At 37.5% G+C, this 19679-nt stretch overlaps 1 protein-coding gene across 1 annotated transcript in view; it reads left to right on the top strand.

Moving 5' to 3' along the window:
• The window catches only part of PDE7A (phosphodiesterase 7A), a 41563-nt gene extending 26010 nt beyond the window's left edge, over positions 1-15553 (top strand). Inside the window, exons 4-13 of the mRNA XM_058804385.1 lie at positions 581-732; positions 2384-2447; positions 4753-4848; positions 7896-7996; positions 10029-10160; positions 10465-10556; positions 11161-11305; positions 12145-12241; positions 13225-13305; positions 14591-15553. Coding sequence (XP_058660368.1) covers positions 581-732; positions 2384-2447; positions 4753-4848; positions 7896-7996; positions 10029-10160; positions 10465-10556; positions 11161-11305; positions 12145-12241; positions 13225-13305; positions 14591-14802 — 1172 coding nt within the window. The 3' untranslated portion in view covers positions 14803-15553. The remainder of the gene's footprint in view (positions 1-580; positions 733-2383; positions 2448-4752; positions 4849-7895; positions 7997-10028; positions 10161-10464; positions 10557-11160; positions 11306-12144; positions 12242-13224; positions 13306-14590) is intronic.
• The last annotated feature ends 4126 nt before the right edge of the window (positions 15554-19679 follow it).

The raw sequence follows: 19679 nt of genomic DNA, 5'->3' as shown, positions 1-19679 counted from the left end.
AATGTCATAATTGTTTGGCAGAAGAGTGTAGTTATTTGCAAAAGCACCAAAATTACTTGAATGTGTTTAAAACTTCAGCATAGTAGAGTTAAGAGATTTTCTGAGCTCTAAACTGTGTAAAAGTAATTTGTACTTGCTCAAAGCCTACTTGTATCTCCTGTATCAACACTCAGTTTCTGATACTTTCTTGCTGGTGTATATGTCATCTTAGGTGATTTGGTAGGGACATGGGTTGGATGTGTATCCATGACACCTATTTTCCAAAAATAATTTGTTTGCAGTACTGTGTGTGTTTTTAAACAATATCTGTAATATTTTTGTACTTTTAATAACAGAGTTCCTTAAAAAGATGAGTTGCAGCTATGATTTAAGTATTTGTTTTTCTTCACAGGATGCTTACACAGAACATATTTTTTTTGAATCCGTGGCTCTGTATTTAGTATTAATAAAAATATCTGCATTTGTGCTGAAATGTTTGATACTCAAAAATGGACATTATCTTTATACCAAACTTCCCTGAGCACTTGTCTTTTTGATAAAGGTTTTTTAGAGAGAGTGTTTATTTTCTTGTTTTTTGTAGCAAATTCTGAAATCGAAGTCTCTGTGTCTGCAAGAAATGTGAGAAGGTTGCTTAGTTTCCAGCGATACCTGAGATCTTCCCGTTTTTTCCGTGGTATCACTGTTCCAAATTCTTCAAACATTTTAGATGATGATTATAATGGACAAGCAAAGGTTGGTTGCTTGATTTTTTTATTTTTTTAAAGTATGTTTTTCTAAATGCTTACTAGTATATATAACTATATCACATACTAAAAGGGCAACCAAGCACCAATTTTAAGCTTATTTTTTGTGTATGTATTTTTATCTGTTTATATATATATATGTATATATTGTAATGAAATCCAGACAAAATTTCATGGTCTGTAGCAAACTCCTCTACTGCCCACAAGTTTACTCAGATCATTTTTGTGTTGCTAGTGTTTTTGTTATTGATAGTTTTTTATTTTGTTGCCTTTTTTTTTAATTACTGATGAATTAAGGATACCCTTGAATAATTAAAGAAAAAAATGAAGAGAAGAAAATGTATCTGTATTTAAGAAATGTAATGGAGCAATTTAGACAACTGTTCCCTTTCATTTTTAGTCTGACCTCACTAGTGAACAACTGGAAGAGTGACTGCCTAAATTCAATAAAGTGCAGTAAATAGATTTCTCAGGACATGCTTATGTCAAACTGACTTTCTCTTTGGTAGGCATTTCTAGAGAAGAAAGGTGATAGCTGGAATACACTTGTTCAGCACTAAAGCAGGGAAAGCAGATACTGGGAAGAGAGTTGATGCTAAGGGAGCAGCTACCTGGATAGAAAGGCTGCTGTATTTGCCACAGAGGATGGAAAGTGCTGAAGGGGATTGAACAGGCAAAGGTTATTCAGGTTATTCAATATCCCAAAGGCTGTGTCACTGCATGCAGTGCTTTTTTGTCATCTGACACAGAAAAACAATATACTTACAATACAATGGATGTATCCATGCTGAATATCATCAGGCTGTGGTGTACAAAGATATTGGAGAACCTGGAGAATGGATCTTAAAAATGTACATGCAATTTAATAATAAACACATACTGTTAATGCTTTTGTTTCTTCTGATAGCAGAGTTTTAGCAGCTGGTAGAGAAAAGCTAGAACCAATAATAAGATCACAAAACAGCTCTACCAAGCTAATGAGAATAGGAGAAGGCAGGACTGTTGTAAAATGTACTGGACAGGTATTTCTGATACAGGTAAGGGAGGCAAAGATTGGGACTGCTGAGCTCTGGTGAGGCCTCTTGCACTGTTTGCTGTTCTTGGTCGTTCCTGTTGTGGGAGGAGCAGTTTATGTGGAACAGCTGTGATAAAGATGTGCTAGTTGAGTGGGGTGAAAAGTCAAAAGCCAGGTTCTTAAATTAAAATGCTTATACAATGGCTCAAATATCTAGTGAATCATGAAGATACTGTTCTGTAAGCAGGGGAAAAAAGGAAAAGGTAAACAACTACACAGAGATTAATTTGCTAGTCTGAATGCAGAGTCATTCTGACATACTATTTCTGATTTGAACCTAATTGTTTTTAATTGTCTTTTGAGAAACTGCTGGAAGGTTGAAAGGAGCATCTCCAACCAGTTCTGCCAAGGCACTCATCGTTTGGTTTTTTCCCTCCAGTCTTCTTATTTGTAAATGTGTGATGTTGTTCAGTTATCAGACAAATTTAATTATTCTTTTACTACTATTTTTTATGTAGAAATTCTAAAGACTTGATCTGTCTCTGAAATCTTAAATACTCCTCCAAGCTACAGGAAGATAGACATATACTGATTAAAAAATGACAGCTTTTGTGTTTCTTTTCAGTGTATGCTGGAGAAGGTTGGAAATTGGAATTTTGATATTTTTCTTTTTGATAGACTGACAAATGGTGAGTTTACATTTGGTATTTCATTTGTGCTTTATCTTCTAGCATAACTTAACTATGGCACTTATGTTGCAGTGTTGTTTGTGATTGTTTGTTTGCTAAAAAGTGCAAATTTCTTCAGGTGCTACTTATTGATTTAATAGTTTTTAATCTGAGTCCTAGTTTGCCTGATCACTCCATTAAAATAATGATACTGTCAATGTTGATACTAATAATTGATTTTTAGAAGAGGCCCTTGATGTACTTTATAGGTTGCTGTTCTCTTAGTAATTTGAAGTAGTAATTTGAATACAAATTGACAAATAATTTTACGATCTTTGACTTCTTTTTTCAATTATGAGGTGCTGGTGATTTTTATGGTTCTGTCCAAAAGGTCATTATATTGACCAAGTATTTTTCTGATAAATGTAGTGTTAAATAGAATAGTTCTATTACTTTATAGTGCTGTAAGAGGCATGTTGGTGTTAATCCATTACAATTATGACATAGAATACCTGGAGAATTGGGAGTTGAGCAGAGGGAGGCTGCTGTACACATCATTTGCACAACATAGAAAAAGGAAGAGAACATTTTGGTGACTTTTGTGTGCCCATTACAAATAGCAGTAGGAACTGCACGAATAGTTGGTTAAAAAAACCTAAACCCAAGTATTGTTCATTTGTAGGCAGAAAAGAGATCTGTAAATGTGCTGGGAAGGAGGGAGGGCTGCTGCACTGGGCAGGGTGAAGTTTTGCATTATAATCTCAGCAATGGCAGCTAGGTTTTGGACAGAATGGAAGGAGGAGATGAGCAAGTCCAATATCACAGTGACATTTGTGCCAGTGTCGGAAGAGAATGGAGGGCAGCTCTTGCAGATTTTGCAGCAGTCATGTGGAGTAGGTAGCAAAGTTGCAATTTAAGTTGCCAGAACAAGAAATTAAGTTCAAAAAGGAGAATGTGGCACCAAAAGATCTTTTTCTCTTCTGTTTCATTGAAGGGGTGCTTGGCTTAACCCAGTGAAAAAGTAGTAACCTCACAGTTATATTTAATACAGAAGTTGGATAGAAAAAAATGAAAATAGCAAGGACTTGTAAAAATAGAATGCTTATATAGATAATGATAAACTTTATATAACTGAATAAAAAAAAGCTCTGTGTACAAGTTAACTTGTAAGCATAGCTTCTTTGGATTAGTTTATCAAATGGGAGAAGTCTGAAGTCATCCTTCTCATAAGAGCCCGCTCTACCTTTTAGATGTGCTTTTTTCAAATACATTTAAAGCACTACCAGAAGAGCTTCTATAGAGCTTGTATTGTGGAAGCCTTACAATACCACCATCCATTTTGCATCCTAATTAAATAATTTTGATCAGGCAGCCTTGTTCTTGAAAGTTTGTAAGGGCAGAATGCTGTACATAAAACTCTGCTGGATGAGCTGCCCTGGATGAACCTCTGTGGAGGAATTTCCCCAGTAAATGTTGTTCCAAGAATTGAGTATTTATTTCATTGTGAGGATGTGACATGAGAATACATTAATTCTAATCTAGTAATAAACTTGATTTAGAAGAAGTTTTTGTCTTCTTGTACCTCATTTTCTGTCTGTGCTAGGTTGTGTAATGCTAAATGAAGTCTCTCAGCCATGACATCATTTGCAGAGCAAATAATGGACAAGCTATTAAAAAATAAACATTGTGGACTGTGGCTCTTAAGGTTTTACTTATTTTATCACTGCAAAAGATTATAATAAAGCTATGAGTAGATAACATATATTATAAGCTTGTTAAGAGTGTACATTTTTTGTAGAGTTCCAAGTGAAAGAAGTTCAGCAAAATATATTATGAAAATGAGAGAGAGCATATTTGCAATGTCCTCTAATCAATAGTTGTCTAGCTTTTCTTTTTGCCTGATTGCATTTGTATTTTGTATATGTGTTTGTGATATGTTGCATAAATATAATTATAAAATGGAATATAATTATAATAGATTTGCATGTTGAAACAGGATTTTAATGTTCAGTAACATTTTCTTCCTATCAGTTGCCATTGGACAGTTGGTGAATGCATTAGGATTAAGCAAAACCACTGGTTACTAGAGACAGCTAATGAAAATTTGTCTGTAGTAAGATTTAAATGTTACTAGAGACAGCTAATGGAAACTTGTCATGTAGTAAGATTTAAATACTTATGAATTGGTGTAGAATATCATGACTTGGTGTAAAGAAGTTCGCTTGTATAATTTTTGTGACTAATTTGTTTGAAATAATACATTTCTTATGGAAGAGTCACTGATTTTATGGCTTCCAATGAATTAATATTTTCATCTTATTTTTAGGAAACAGTCTAGTCAGCTTAACCTTTCATCTGTTTAATCTACATGGACTAATTGAACACTTCCAATTAGATACGATGAAACTTCGTAGATTTTTGGGTAAATACAGCTTTTTGTTTTGATAAATATTGATGTTTTTCTGCATTTTTATACCTTAACTGAAGTCCTGGTTGTAGTTTAGAAAAAAGGTTTGAAGGGTACTGATGCAATCCACATTGTGCAGTGATTTAAATTATATTAATTGCGATGATCTCTCAAAGTTTTTATGAGTATAGAATTTTCTGTGTTAAATCCGAATAAGTATTAAGAAGTGTAGTAGTTTCATAGCTGATGCTGTATTCTATTTATTAAATCTGTTTAGTATCTATGTGCCATTGTATGACATTTGCACTGGGAAGGGCTAGACAGCTCCTTTCTTTGTTCTGATTTTTAGTTCTTTATTGATCTTTAATTTCTTTTATGATACAGTTTCCTAACTGTATGGAATATGTCAGAAATATGTTTTGGTGCCAGTTTGGTGTTACCCCTGCTTGCTCAAATTCTCCTACGAGTAAGCATTGCACTGTGGACATAGTTTCTCCCTAGACAGAGTACAGGACAATTTTAATTTAATGTCTGGGCCTGTGTCACTGGAATGCTTCTTTGAAAATAATTGTAAATGCAATGTAGTATATTCAAACCAAGTGCTACATTCACTTGACAGAGCTGTCTGCATCCCAGTACATAGACGGGTGCTGGTATGAGACCTCCTTTCTTTGGTTCTTTTGTGACAGTATCTTTTATTTTGTGAAATGGGATGATTTTTTTTAAACTGACCAGGAGAAACAAGTTTCTGGTCCCCTTCAGCAGTTTTTCACAGTTTCAGAGAAAACAATTCTGTGGTTACAAAGTTTGTCACTTAACAGGGGAGCAATCACATTTGGAAGTCTTTCCTCCCCTTTCAAGTAAGAGAATGTTTTTGTTTTCACAATTTAGTTCTGTTCAATTAAAAAAAATCAGTTCTGTCTTGCAGTTCATGTTGTTTTAAAGTAGACTAAATTTTCTCCAGTTTCAGGAATGTTAATAAACTGACCTTAATACCTGGTATCTTGGAGTGGAGGAAAATTATTATAAAAATCTGGTTTTAGGCTTTTCAAGTTCTAACTGAATGTGTTTTTTCTTTCTCATCTGGTTAGTTGACATTATGCAGATGATAATACTTGAAAGATGAGATAGAAATTACTGGCTTAGTTAACTGTTTATCAGAAGATGAGAATTGTAACTAGATGTGACTATTCAAGGTCACAATCCACTAGAATGAGATTAGACTTTGAAGAAGACAAAATTTATTCTAAATTTGAAATTCAACACCTTTCCCTTTTTGATAATGCCTTCTACTTAATATCAGTAAAAATTTTTGTCTTAGGTTCTTTGATTTTGTAATGGACTTTCTTCCAAATACAGTTTCTTACCATGAGCACAATTCTTCCCTTTTCCCTTTTCCTTTAATCCATAGCAATCTGAAGATCAAATTCCAGAAGACTAGGATAGCTCAAATGGTCCAGTGCTACACAAAATTCACATTATATGAGAATCTACTGAAATCTTTTTAAGTAGAGAAATCTTGATTTTAGTTCCCTATGGGATCTTAACTCTTTTTTTGTGTATGTGTATATATATATATATATATATATGTACATACACACACACACACACAGAGTCTTTCAGTGATTTCCATCATGTGCTTGGAGGATCTGCATCTTCTTACTGCGTCTTTACAGATTCTTATTCCAGACTTAAACCAGGGAGAGAAAATGCAAAGTGCTGCATTCCTGAAAACAGGGTGGCTGTGCTACTCTGATTCTGGCAAACTATGATCAAAATGTTGACCTAGGTCTGCTTTAATAAAATAAGTAAGTTAGGAAAATTGTAAAGTTCAGGTAGCTGCATCAGCCTATGAAGCCATAATAAAATTAAAAAGAAAGCCAGAGATATATGCATTCATGCACTTGATGTGAGGAATAGGTGGGAGAGGGTTCTACTGCAGGTTAATGAAGCCCAAAGCCATTTATATTGATTTTCATTACTTTTCATATGAGCTGTCACCTATCCATTGAGTACTATTGAGATGACATAGTGGTGACAGTATTTTGACTTGTCATGAACCTCAGCTTTCACAAACACCATGTCAGTAATGCTGTAACATTACATTCACAATTACATGGATTCTCTGGCCTTGTAAATTGAGTAGAAAAGGAGCTTGTGGGCATGTTTGTTTGGTGGGACTGACAGACTGTAGTCAGACAGGAAAATGTTCTTTTGAGGTTTGCTTGGAAGAACTAATGTGTAGTTCTTCCAAGCAAACCTCAAGACTTTAGAGGTAGTAGGCAAGACTTTAGAATATAGTTTGATTGCTGTGCTTCTTCCCTTCAATCCTTTTTAACATTATAATTTTCATTCCCTGTACTTGAGCGAATGTTGATGCCCTTCAAAGAATTTTGCCTGTAATCTTCCAGGACTGTCAGGAAGATGGAGGAAAGAAGTTAAATAGGGAATATTGAATCTAGGTGTAGTTAGTCAGACCAGCATCTAAATGAGATTCTTTTCTAAATTGCATATGGGCTTACATTTGTCTGAGTACCAAGTATGAGCAAATGCCTAGAATACATATAGAAGTGGTCTTCCATGACCACTTTCCTGAATGGGAAAGAAAAACCCTTCATATGATGGGAAAGCAATGCTTAATTCCTCTGAAGTCCTGTTTGTTTTCAGGTCATGATATGAAGTTCATCCTAATGGTTTGGTAAAAAGCGTAATTTTTATTTTTATTCAGTGTTGCCTCACCATTCAGACAGATTGTCAAAGACAGCCTTCCTTGGGAAGTTCTCAAAGTCAGAGTATCTCAGATTATATATTGATTTCAAGTTGTTTAATTTTTTGCTCTGAGGTGACTTTACATGTAGTTGATTTCCTTTAGCAAAAACTGTTTCTTTGCATAAAAATCTTACAGCTGCATCGTGCTTCAGCTGACAATTTATTGACTCTGATGCTTTTATTGTATGTAACTTGTGATACCGCATATTTCTGTGCCTAATAGGGGCATATAAAATGGTCTTTGAAAAAATTGCAATTTTATTTAAATTTGGATATTTGTTTTTTTCCGGCAGTTATGGTTCAAGAAGATTATCACAGTCAAAATCCTTATCATAATGCAGTTCATGCTGCTGATGTGACTCAGGCCATGCACTGTTACTTAAAAGAGCCCAAGGTAAGGAGCATTCTCTCTTTTACATCACTCATACACACAGAAATATGTGTTTGTGTGTATATGCATATGAATGGATTGTGTGCACATATCACAGAATCATTTAGGTTGGAAAAGACTTGTGAGATAGAGTCCAACCTGTGACCAAACACCACCTTGTCTACTAGACCATGGCACTAAGTGCCACATCCACCTAAACACCTCCAGGGACGGTGACTCCAGCACTGTGGACAGCCCATACCAATCTCTAATCACCCTTTCAGTGAAGGAATTGTTCCTAAGGTCCAACCTAAACCTCCCCTGGCACAACTTTAGACTGTTCTCTATGCTGTCACTGGTTACCTGGGAGAAGCAGCCAAGCCCCCTGGCTACAGCCTCTTTTCAGGCAATTGTAGAGAGCAGTAAGGTCATGGATCTTACATAAACCTACATGCATATATCTATGTGTATATGCACATGCAGGTTTTATCAAAAGTAAAGAAATCTAAGAACCTAACAAGAAACACTTCTGAACTCTCCCTTGCCTTCCCTGTTGCTGAGGCTGGGGATTCACACTTAGTGTGCTTTTCTTTTTCTCCCCCTCTGAGCTGACATTGTCTTTTGTGTGACTTCCTGCTGAACTAGAGCAGGGAATTAAAGTTGCAGCTATTTAATATAGTGCTGTGCCCCAAGACATTCATATAGAATTGCAGCCTGAGTCAGAGCTGGCAACAATAAACCTGTGTACTTGTCATCTGGGGTGGTTTTCTTCTTCCATAAATTATCATTACCCTTGCTTTGCTCATCTTTGCTGTTACTTCTACAAGATGCAGTTATAGCAATACATTAGGAGTTCTCTTTGGCTTTCTTTTTAAGAAAGGGAAGAGTGGCAGACCTTAAGAAGCTAAACTAATTTAGTGGTTGTTCCTCTACTACTTAGACTGCTATCAGGCTGCTTCAAGTGATGTCTTGGACAATTTCAGGGCAAAGTCCTGTCCTTCTGTATTAAATTGAAAGCTGTAGTGCTCTGTAGCTAGATGAAAAGTTATCTACCTTGATGCAGATTATCACCAATCTGGTATTCCCTTGAATAGCTCCTTGTCCTGCTTCTGAGGTAAAAACAAGTAAATTTTGGCTCCATAAAACCTTTTTCAGAGGCTCTTTGCCTACTCCTCTCACTCAGTTTCTCAGTGCTGCTCTCAGACCAATTGGTGCAGTGAGCCTGATCAGAGCTGGTACAGGATGAGCTTTTTTATGGCATTCAGTTTGGAAGCTCTGAGCATTTTTTATTTAATACTCGTGATGGAAGTTTTGTAAAGCTTCAGATACAAGAATAGGCTTGGTATTTTTAGTAACATGTGCAGCTACAGTTCAGTGTACTGTATGGGCAGAACTGTCCTCTCTGTTTTAGTGCAAACTAGACTTTGTTACTGAGTTTAAACTTTCAAACCTCTCTACCACAAGAAGGAACAGTGGTAGTGACAGTAAGTCCATGTAGATGCATGCTGAGTTAATTGACATGGTCTTTGAAAATATTTATTTGTGGCAGATTTTCCTCCTTTGGTTCTGGTCCTGGTAGACCTTGAAATACAATTTTGCATAAGAGTAGAAATACATTCTAAATAGTTCCAAGTCTTCCAGAGCATTAGTTTCTTCTTCTTAGGAGGAAAAGCTTTCATGCTTTTTAAAATTTAGTATGAATTTAAAGCAGAATAAACACAAATGGACTTGGTGAATGAGAGGGAGAGCTAATTTTAAGAATTTGCTGCTTTTATGGGGTCTGGTTAGGAATCAAGCTTCATTACCAGACACAAAGAATTTTGGATGCTGGCATTTTTTATGAGTGGACTTTGCCATTCAGAAAGAATAATGCTTAAACCATTGCTGAAATTTTGTAGCTTTTGCGGGGGAAATACTGTGAAAAGTCAGTGGAATCTTAGTTTTACATCTTCAAGATTTTCTCCAAATTTCTGTTGGCTGTTAATTACTGAAAACATTCATGCACTTTTTCTAAGGCCTTATTGCATTACTAACATTTGTTGGGTTTGCCTTGCAGCTTTCTGAGTCTTTAACTCCATGGGATGTCCTGCTTAGTTTAATAGCAGCTGCCACACATGATTTGGATCACCCAGGCGTTAACCAACCTTTCCTAATTAAAACAAATCATTATTTAGCGGCTTTATATAAGGTAAGGATAAAATCAGTTGTTTTGTTAAAAACAGGTTTGGAAAGGAGTATAGAAAAGGAGTATAAATTGTGATGTGTTTAGCTAGCGGTAGGATGGAATGCAGACAGTGTTTCCATGTCACTGGGATAAAAAATTGTGCAAATTAAGTAAGTATTCAGGATTTGTGGGTTTTAATCTCTGGCAAAAACAAAAAAGAAGAGAAGAAAATAAAACACGAACCCCAAAACACAGCCAAATTGTATATAGCTCTTCAGCCTAAGAAAAGGGCATTTACTGATGTGTGTTATTCCATTTTAATTCACAGAATACCTCAGTATTAGAGAACCATCACTGGAGATCGGCAGTGGGGTTGCTGAGAGAATCTGGTTTATTTGCACATATGTCATTAGAAAACAGGTATGTTTATACCACATAGTATAGATTAGTTTCAGATAGAAGCAATCTGTCAGCTAAGAGAGCCCTGCAAAACAAGATAAGTTATTGCACAGCAGTTTTGAGTACAAAATATAGAGATCTATTTTAAGAATTCCTGGATACTGTGCTGGTAGAGTAGAGCAGTTCATGGTGCAACGTGATACTCAGAAAATAACATGTATTGCAAGCACATTGAAGGAGTGTATTCATGTAGTCAAGCACCTGTTCAGACTAAACTTGGCAGTCTTTTCTCGTTCTGCCACCACAACTGTAGTTTAAAATAGAACATCTTCACCTACTCTTGACAAGAAATAATCTTGAGACAATCAGTTCGTGCATTTTTAAGGAAAAAAAAAAAAAGGAGGGGGAGAAAAAAAGCTAAAAACTGTTTTAGTCTTTCTGAAAACTGCCAATGAAATATTCTGATATTTCTGTGAATGTTGCAGGAAAAGAAAACAAACAGTTCACTGAAAATGCTTATTATAAAGCTTGTATTTCTACAATAATAAATATGATAAAATGTCATGTAGATCTAGTGATGACTGTTGTTCTTAAATGATATGCTTTTGAATGTTTGTTATTTCAGGCAGCTGATGGAGAGCCAGATAGGTGATCTCATTCTCGCCACAGACATCAGCCAACAAAACGAGTACCTGTCCATGTTCCGATCCCATTTGGATAGAGGAGATCTATGTTTGGAGAACGCAAACCATCGTCACTTCATCTTACAGGTGATCTTGCTGCTCGTACTTTTGAAAAGAGCATTTTAGTGGGAAAACTAATTTACTTTAAGTGCTTCTGCCAGGCCTTCTCCTCCTTTCAAAACGGAGCAGAACTGTCTTTTAGACTTTCTGTTCCATTACAAAGAGGTTGTTCCTCCACTTCAGTTCCCACAGCCAGCACTTCTCCCAAGTGCTGCTGTGTGTTGGTAAGTCTGATAACTTGGAGCTGCTGAATCGAGGTATTTCCAAGACAAGGTTTAGCTCTTCTAACAACTCCATTGCAGCCTCAGAACTGTGAAATGCTTTGTCAGAACATATTTTGGGGAAGGAAAACACTGCTGTTGTGAATCAGTTTGCAGTTGTGCTAGTGAGCTTTAGCAAACTTGAAAAACAAAAGCCTTGAGAATCTTCTTAGGTTTGTAGGCATTTTCTTACTAGGTTCATATTGTGGGCCATAAGAGAAAGTGGACAAACAGATGAGAAGTTCTGTCTTGTGCAAACTATTGCTAAAAATACAAGCATGAGAGCCAGAAATGGAAACCACGGCTTGTTTGCTTTGATGCTTCTTTTTCTGAAGTTATTTTTGGTTCCTGTACCAGTGAGTGTACTAAATATAGTGGTCCTGAAATACTTTGAGTTGACTGAATTTCCATATTACTCAGGGATGATCATGAGATCTCACAATTCCCTGAGTGTTTTTTAAATATTACAGAACATAACTTTGGAGCAGAAGTGGTAGGTAGGTTTGTTATTCACAAAACCTAAAATAATCTGCTCTCAAGAGTTAAGTAATTACAGGCACTTGAGTTGAAGACAAGATGATCTAACACTGTGTGTTAACTTGTTAGATGGCTTTGAAGTGTGCAGATATTTGTAACCCCTGTCGGACATGGGAGCTGAGCAAGCAGTGGAGTGAGAAAGTAACGGAGGAGTTCTTCCATCAAGGCAAGTAAGAGTAGAAGTATCTGTTAGTATATCATGTATCCAGTGTGGAGAGAGTGTCCATGAGCCCTAGTCCATTTATATTTTGCACTAACAGAGACGTACAGTATAGGAGTTTTTTACTTCCATGGGTTGTGTCTCCTGCAAAAGGTCAGAGTTAGTAAAACTCAGCAGAGAATCTGCTTAGAATCTGAACCTAGAATGGCTGATGCAATACATCCTTCAGCTGAAAGGTGCTGCAGATTAATAATTATGGCCACTTTAAATTGCTCTAGTGGTTTCAGCAAATTATGGAATATGTTGATCATGTTCAATATTTAAGCTTCAGCTGTGAGGCCTGTTGGTAAGCAGGTAAGAGCCAGGGAGATTTTTAGTTACTGTGCAGTTTAGACTACTTCTGTAAGCAGTTAATAAAGCCTTTCATTGGCAAATGGAGTGGATTTACTCCATTTTTATTAAATTGTTTTATAATAAAATTAAGGGTAGTTTGATGGACTTGAGACCTGCTAATTTGCACGTGAATATGGTAAATGGGGAACAGACTGCTTTATTTGGTGCTAATCATGTGAGACATAATCTTAGATAAAGGTGATGGGGAAGCAGAAACACAAATTGCCTTTAGCGAGAAATTTCTGAAAGCTAAGCTATCCTCTTCCATATTGCTGAGGGGGGATTCATTTGTCATTTCTATGACAGTGTAGGTTTTGCAGGAAAGAGGATGCTAATCCTTCAGGAAACTTGTGGTTCTATGGGGTTTCTGTAATTACTGTTTGATGAAAAATACCAAGTATTTAAATACAGTAGTTGTAAGTTGTTAGTCTGACAGATCTGCTTGGGTTTTTGGGAGTTGGGAAGAGAACTAAATGCATTCCACCAGCTGCAGGGTAGTATCCTTGTAAGCCAACACTCACAGCTCACTTTTGTTAGTGTTTGATTTGGTTGGGACTTGATGATTTAATGGTTGCATTATACTTTTGTTTCTTCAGGTGATATCGAAAAAAAATATCACTTGGGTGTGAGTCCACTTTGTGACCGACAGACAGAAACTATTGCCAACATCCAGATTGGTAACTGCAATTCACTTCATTCTAGTAGATTTCTTTCAGCATGCAATTTGAAAAAAAAGCACCTTATGGATACGTTTCCTAGAGGCTGAACATACTCTGTGTGCGGCAGCACTTTATTATAAAGAGCAATTCTATTTTTATTTGTTACATAAACCTCTCTTGAATTGTTTATGAACGGTGCTGCCCTGACAGTCTTGGAGCCCCTCTGTTTCCTCACAGAGCAGGTTCAGCTGTCTGACTTCTCCACACTGCTGCCCAGAACTTTCCTCATCTGAAGGGTGTTTTGGGAAGAGGAGGGTCCCTTCCCCTTGCCATATGGCCTTGGGTGCCTTCTGCAATGAGCTTGTCACAACTGGGCATGATGGGTTTAGCTTTTTGGAATGTCAGCATTCCCTTTAAATACAGCCTTTAAGGAGGGTGGTGGGCAGAGATGTGATGGAGAATGGTGGATAGCCATTATATTAATAGTTTTTGCTAACCTGACTTGGATTTAAATAGTAAAATGTCTTTTTATAGTAAATTTTAATAAAAGTTGATTATGGAGGTGAAGTGGGACTCAGTTAAAAACATAGTAAAAGAAAAAAACAAATTTAACAACAAGCACAGAATGAATTAATGCTTTAGATTGATACAAAAGCTGATATATTCAATCAACTGCACTGTTTAATTTAGAATGCTAGGAATTCATATCTTTTTTAATTAAAAGACTCAGTTTTGGCTATCTTACCATTGATTTTTTTGCTTCATGTAAATAAACATTACAAATAAATGAACATGTGCATACACACGAAGTACATCAATGCATTGTTTTGTGGCCTTATTTAAAAAGTTTCTAAAATTTGTATTTTAAAGTATTTTTAGTCACCCTAGTATTGTGAAAACAATATATTATTTTTTTCCCCTGTGTAGTATAATTCAGGCACACTGAAGGGCAATTAATTATAAAATCTTTTTGAACTTCAGGTTTTCTAAATTGTCTGACTTAGTTGCTAATGTTTAGATTTCTCTCCCCTTCCATATCGTCCAGTATTTGTCTTCATTTGGTCATTGCTGTGAAAGAAAGAGGGTAATTTTTAATGTAGTGTATTCGTGTTCTTCTGACTGATTAGTAAAATCTTTTACATTTTGAGAGATTTTTTTTTTTTAAAGATGCCCAAAATATTTAAATGAGTATTTAAATGCACATTGACTACTAAATGCTATTTAAAGTATTTAGCTTGAGTATTTTACTTTTTCTCTGTATTGTTTTTTTATTTAATCTGCCTCTCTTTGCTTGTTTCTGAAGGCTTTATGACTTACTTAGTGGAACCACTGTTTGGGGAATGGGCCCGGTTTTCCAACACGAGGCTGTCTCAGACAATGCTTGGCCACCTGGGACTGAACAAGGCAAGCTGGAAGGGAGTGCAGAGGGAACAGTCGGGCAGCGGTGACGATGTTGACCCCACTTTTGAGGAAATGGACTCAGACATTTTACCTCAGGAACCTCGATTGTCCTGACCTCAATCTCCAAGACAAAACTGCCTCTTCCCTCGGTATCCGCACGGTTGGATTCAAGGAGACACATGCCAGCCCAAGGTTTTGGTAGAATGGTAAAATGATGCCAGCATTATTTATTTCCAAGTTTTCCTTTGACACAGACCATTTGACCCAGAATTTTTTTAAGCCGCCAGACCTGAACATAGAGCAATATGCACCCGCCTCAGTTGGTTGTCGTTCGGAACCTCGAATATGCAAAGCACAGCAGCGACCGCACCTCGGAGCAAAGGGACGGAAGCGTCGCCGTGCCCCCTGGCTTGGGTTTTCTCATGATATTTGGAATACGGTCTTCAAATCTAAGACTTGACATGGATTGTTCCACTCCCTTGGAATTTAGCAAGACTTGCATAAATGTGTTCAAAGCATACCTTCCACTCAGTCCCTGTTTTAATACGGAAATGTGAAGTGCCCATCCTCTGCTGCCTCTGGCAAGACTCGATGTTTACAAATGTACTCTGAAACTGTCGGTTCTAGACTTAACCTTTGCGCATGGCTGTGAAGGAACCACTAACTTGGGTTTTTTGCTTTTTTAAAAGAAAAAGATCAAATTTGAGACTGCAGCTCTTGTTTCTTTGGATGCCAGAAAAGCCTCCCATTTGCCATAATTTTGTTTGTGCACTGGGAACTGAGCATTCATCATAGAGCACAGCCAAGCTTTACTCCAGTGCTGTATGGGAATGCAATTTTTTAACAGCGAAAAAACACTTCTGAATCTGGGAAGGGAAGGGGTGGGGGGGAAGTGTCCGAACTGCATTGCGATTCTGCAGTGGGAACATCGCATGTTGTTCTTACTATTGTACACTTGAACTGCACATGCAAGAAAAAGGTGGAATGTCTAAACACCATAATCAGCTCAGGGTATTTGCCAATCTGAAATAAAGTGGGATGGGAAGCGTGTCCTTCAGAACAAGGGTACAAATGCCCCTTTCGCTGCAGCGTGTGTGTATGTGTGGGTGTGTGAGTACGTTTGGGACGGGGGAGGGCGGGAGGGCTCGGGGAAGGGTTTGAACGGCAACATTTTTTCTTTTTCTTTTTTTTTTTTTTTTAATTTATTCTTTTAGAATGTGACAATTTCATGAACAGCCACACTGGGGAGGAAACTGTAACAAATTGCTACAGATGCCTTAAACTATGCACAAAGCTAAGTGACCAAATTTGTTTTTGATTTGAAAAAAAAATAATAAAAAAAAGTGCATTGTTTACGTATTCCTCCCTCTACTGAAACATTACCCACTGATGGGTTTTTGATGGGAAAAGGAGAAAATGTTTTTTAGGACAAAATTAAAGGACTAATTTTAAACTTAAAACATTCCATTTTTGTAATTTGTTTTACATTGTTTTAAGTACAGTAAGCACAACTGTAATCTAGTTTGAGAAACTGGTGCTTTCTTTTAGTTCATTTGTATTTCCCTGTTATTATTGTAAAAGACTGTTTATTAATTCTGTTTACAGTTTGTTGCAACAGCCATTTTTGGAAGAGAGCTTCAGCGTAAAGCCATTTGTAAAGGCTTTGCCATATTCATTTTAATATGTGCCTGTTGCTGTTAACTTTTAATTAATAAAACAAAATCTTTTCACATTATGCTCCTGTACATTTAAGTTATGACTGAGTCCAGCGTTGTGGAAAGGTAGCTAAGGTTGCAGTCAGCTTCCACTGTAAAACTAAGCCAACTTTGGATTTGAAAATACTAGTCCTCATATGCCAAAATTTATTGCCTCTTGGAGCTTGGCCTTTTACTGTTTGAAAAGCAAATCCTGACTTACCTGATTGTTTCCCTTCTAAAACTGTTTATTATTCTTTCATGTTCCCTGAAGTAGTATCATTAATCTCAAAGTGGCCATGTTTAAAGAAATAAATTTCTAATGAAACCATTCTTTTGAGCCTGCGTGAACTTCCTTCCTTCGCTGTCAGTGCAAGTTCTTGATGTTGACTCCAACACAGAAGGACCAGATAGGACAAGGAGCTCTGGTTGGAATTTTCAGGAGAGAAGAGCCATTTTTGACAGGCTGCCTTTGAAAGGGTGCATAAAGCTAGGAGAACACAGAGGTAAGAAATGTATGTAATGTAGCACAGAGAAACTGAGAGAAACTTAGCACAGAGCCAGACTTAACTGGGTTAAATGTGGGAAAGTAGTGATTCCTCTTGGACCTTTCCGAATGAAATGTGCCAAACTTGCAGCTGTTTTCAAAATGACAACTAAAATCAGTCTGATGATGCCTTCTGTGACACATTTGTAAAAAATGAACTTGGTTTAAAGAGCATCAACTGCATTTTAAGTTTTGTGACTAGTTACAGGCATATGTTAATATGTAATTTTAATGAAAATTAGTAATAGTATAACAAATAGGTATATGGAGTATTTCAACATAGTATTTATAAAGAGCCTGTGATTTTTAACATTGTGCAAACTTGCCATCCTTTGCTCTGACAGGACCCAGAAGAGCTTGTCAAAATGTAAAATAGGAGGAGGAGTAGTTTTATTCTAAGCCACCCTTCCTGGAAAGGGGTCTCTCTACCAGACTGGTAGAAAAGACTGCTTCTAATCCTACCTCTTCATGCATGTGGAAGTGCCTCTCATTGGACTTGAAATAAGAAAAATGCTTTTTCCATGCTGGCTGGGAGTGCCCTCTACAAATCCACACTGAACTTTTAACATTCCTGCAGCTTCAGCATTTCATGTGAGAGCCGAGAGCGTCCCAGAGCCCCTGGAGCCCAGAGCCCTGCTGGGGAAGGGGCCAGGCCCCCCAGCTGCTCACAGATCTGCTCCCAGCACCGTTCTGTACACAGACAGACACAAACGGGCCTCAGGTCATGGCCAAGGGGGCCCAGCCTCCATGGGCAGCCTTAGTTTGAGCACTCGAAGTGTTTTTCTATGGGCAGTGGCACTGTGTGCAATTTCAAGGAAAAAGATACATATTGAGGTACAGTGGAAGATAAGTTATTTGATGGCACATTAGTGTTTCTGGCACAGATGACATTTCTTTTGCAGTAATTTTACATCACTGCTAAAGCTCACCTCATTTCTGGTGCTGGATACCCCAGTTGAAGTGAGCAGTGTCTGGTGTGGATGATCCTCATGCTTTGCCCTGGTTTAACAAGGCAAGTGTCATCTTGAATTTTACAGGTTAATGATTTAACTGGGCTGCCCGAGGAGCTGAGTGTACCAGGGGATGGAGAGGCTGTTCAGCAAGTCCCTTCCTGCTATCCTTGTGGTGAGGCATAAATGCCCCACTGGCTCCTGAGAACCACTGTTTGTTTGTTTATTTAACCAGCATGCAGCTGAATTAACAGTGCAAGGCTGTTTCACAGCCACCCCTCCTGTTACTCCTGCTGCACAGCAAGGTAAGCAAACCAGCCCTGGAGGAGCACTACAAGGAGATTGTCACTACACTGATTTATAGTCACTGTAACAGAATGGAAACTTCCATTTTTGTGGCTGCTATCATTTGTAGAGTACCACAAATCAAATATGGCATCTTTATTTTATCTGCTTTTAATTTTATATAGTGGCAATAGAGCATATAATACAAAACTTAAAACCAAAGTTAACTTTCACAAAGGTATTTTAAAGGCACTTAAAAGAACTGAAGGATTGAGTGGCCAATCAGTAGGACTGACGGCAGAGCACTTTGGAAGGAAGTTACATTGCGTATGTATTAACACCATTTCAAGTTCCACACCAGAAAACAAAGCTCCTCCATGTACACCCTACATTCCAGTTATAAGCAGCAAAGCCTGCCCATCTTCAGTAACCTTGTCAGAGCCATTCAGCTGTCTTTATTTAAAAAGTGCTGCTTTTGTCTTTTCCTGGCAAACAGAAGTTCCCAGAGGCAGTTGTATTTGTCCCAATAGCTGGGATCAGCTTAGAGCACCAAAAATAGCCAAGCTCAGCGTTTTCAATGCTCATCCATGGTCAGAGCAAACCATGGCTGTGCTTCAGGGTGCACCTCAGCTGCAGCTCTTGGTTCCTGAACAGCTTTTTCACCCTGACTTGTACTTACTCTACACCTGTGGAGAGCATGAGCTCAGGTGGTTGGTACAGGTGTGGCAGGAAGCAGCTGCTGCATCAGAAGGGCTTCCCCTGGAAAATTGGCCATGGGCAACAGCTTATCCCATCTCTTCCCTGCAAATGGGGCTACGAGGGTTTGTGCAGGCCCCATCTGCCAGAAACGTACCCAAGGAGCCAAGCTGGGCAGAAGGTGTCCATGAGCATCTCCTAGAGCCAGCACAGATGAGCTGCTTTTGGCAACTTGCACCCCACAGTACTTTGTACCTTTGTTTTCTTACCTACAGCACTTTATGCCAACTAACATCTACACTTTGTTATTTTAATCTGCTGCTATTTACTGCCTATTTCAAATTCCCTTGACTACCTTCTGACAGAGGCTCCCACAGCATGATTTTTCTCTTTATAATGGCCACAGGATGATGCAAGCAGGTTTTACTCCCTTACCCTTGCAAGCTGAGGTGAAACAAACAAAAAACCCTGCACAAAAATGTACTACTATGTATAATTCAGGAATTTTTTTTTAATTTAGGACCTCTGCAGCAGGTTCAAGTTTTCACTTTGTGTCAGTAAAAATCAGAGTGCCTTCAGGTTTTCTTTGGGCTAAAAATTTGCTACAGTTAAGTTTAAAAGAAAGACTTCAACATGAAGATTTCAGTACAAAATTACACACTGTAGTGCAAATTATAGGTACAGCTCACATAAAACTGGTATTAACTTAAGGATGCATCACCGTCATTATTAACATGTACACAAATTTTTAAGCTGGTCAGTTATGCACAAAAAATGTTGTATGTATAACTTAGTGTTAATGAATTAAATCCATCACCT

Source organism: Ammospiza caudacuta, chromosome 1 (assembly GCF_027887145.1).
Source record: "Ammospiza caudacuta isolate bAmmCau1 chromosome 1, bAmmCau1.pri, whole genome shotgun sequence".
NCBI classification, from domain to species: domain Eukaryota; kingdom Metazoa; phylum Chordata; class Aves; order Passeriformes; family Passerellidae; genus Ammospiza; species Ammospiza caudacuta.
The sequence above is the reverse complement of the archived record's forward strand: the minus strand, read 5'-3'. Positions and strand labels throughout refer to the sequence as shown.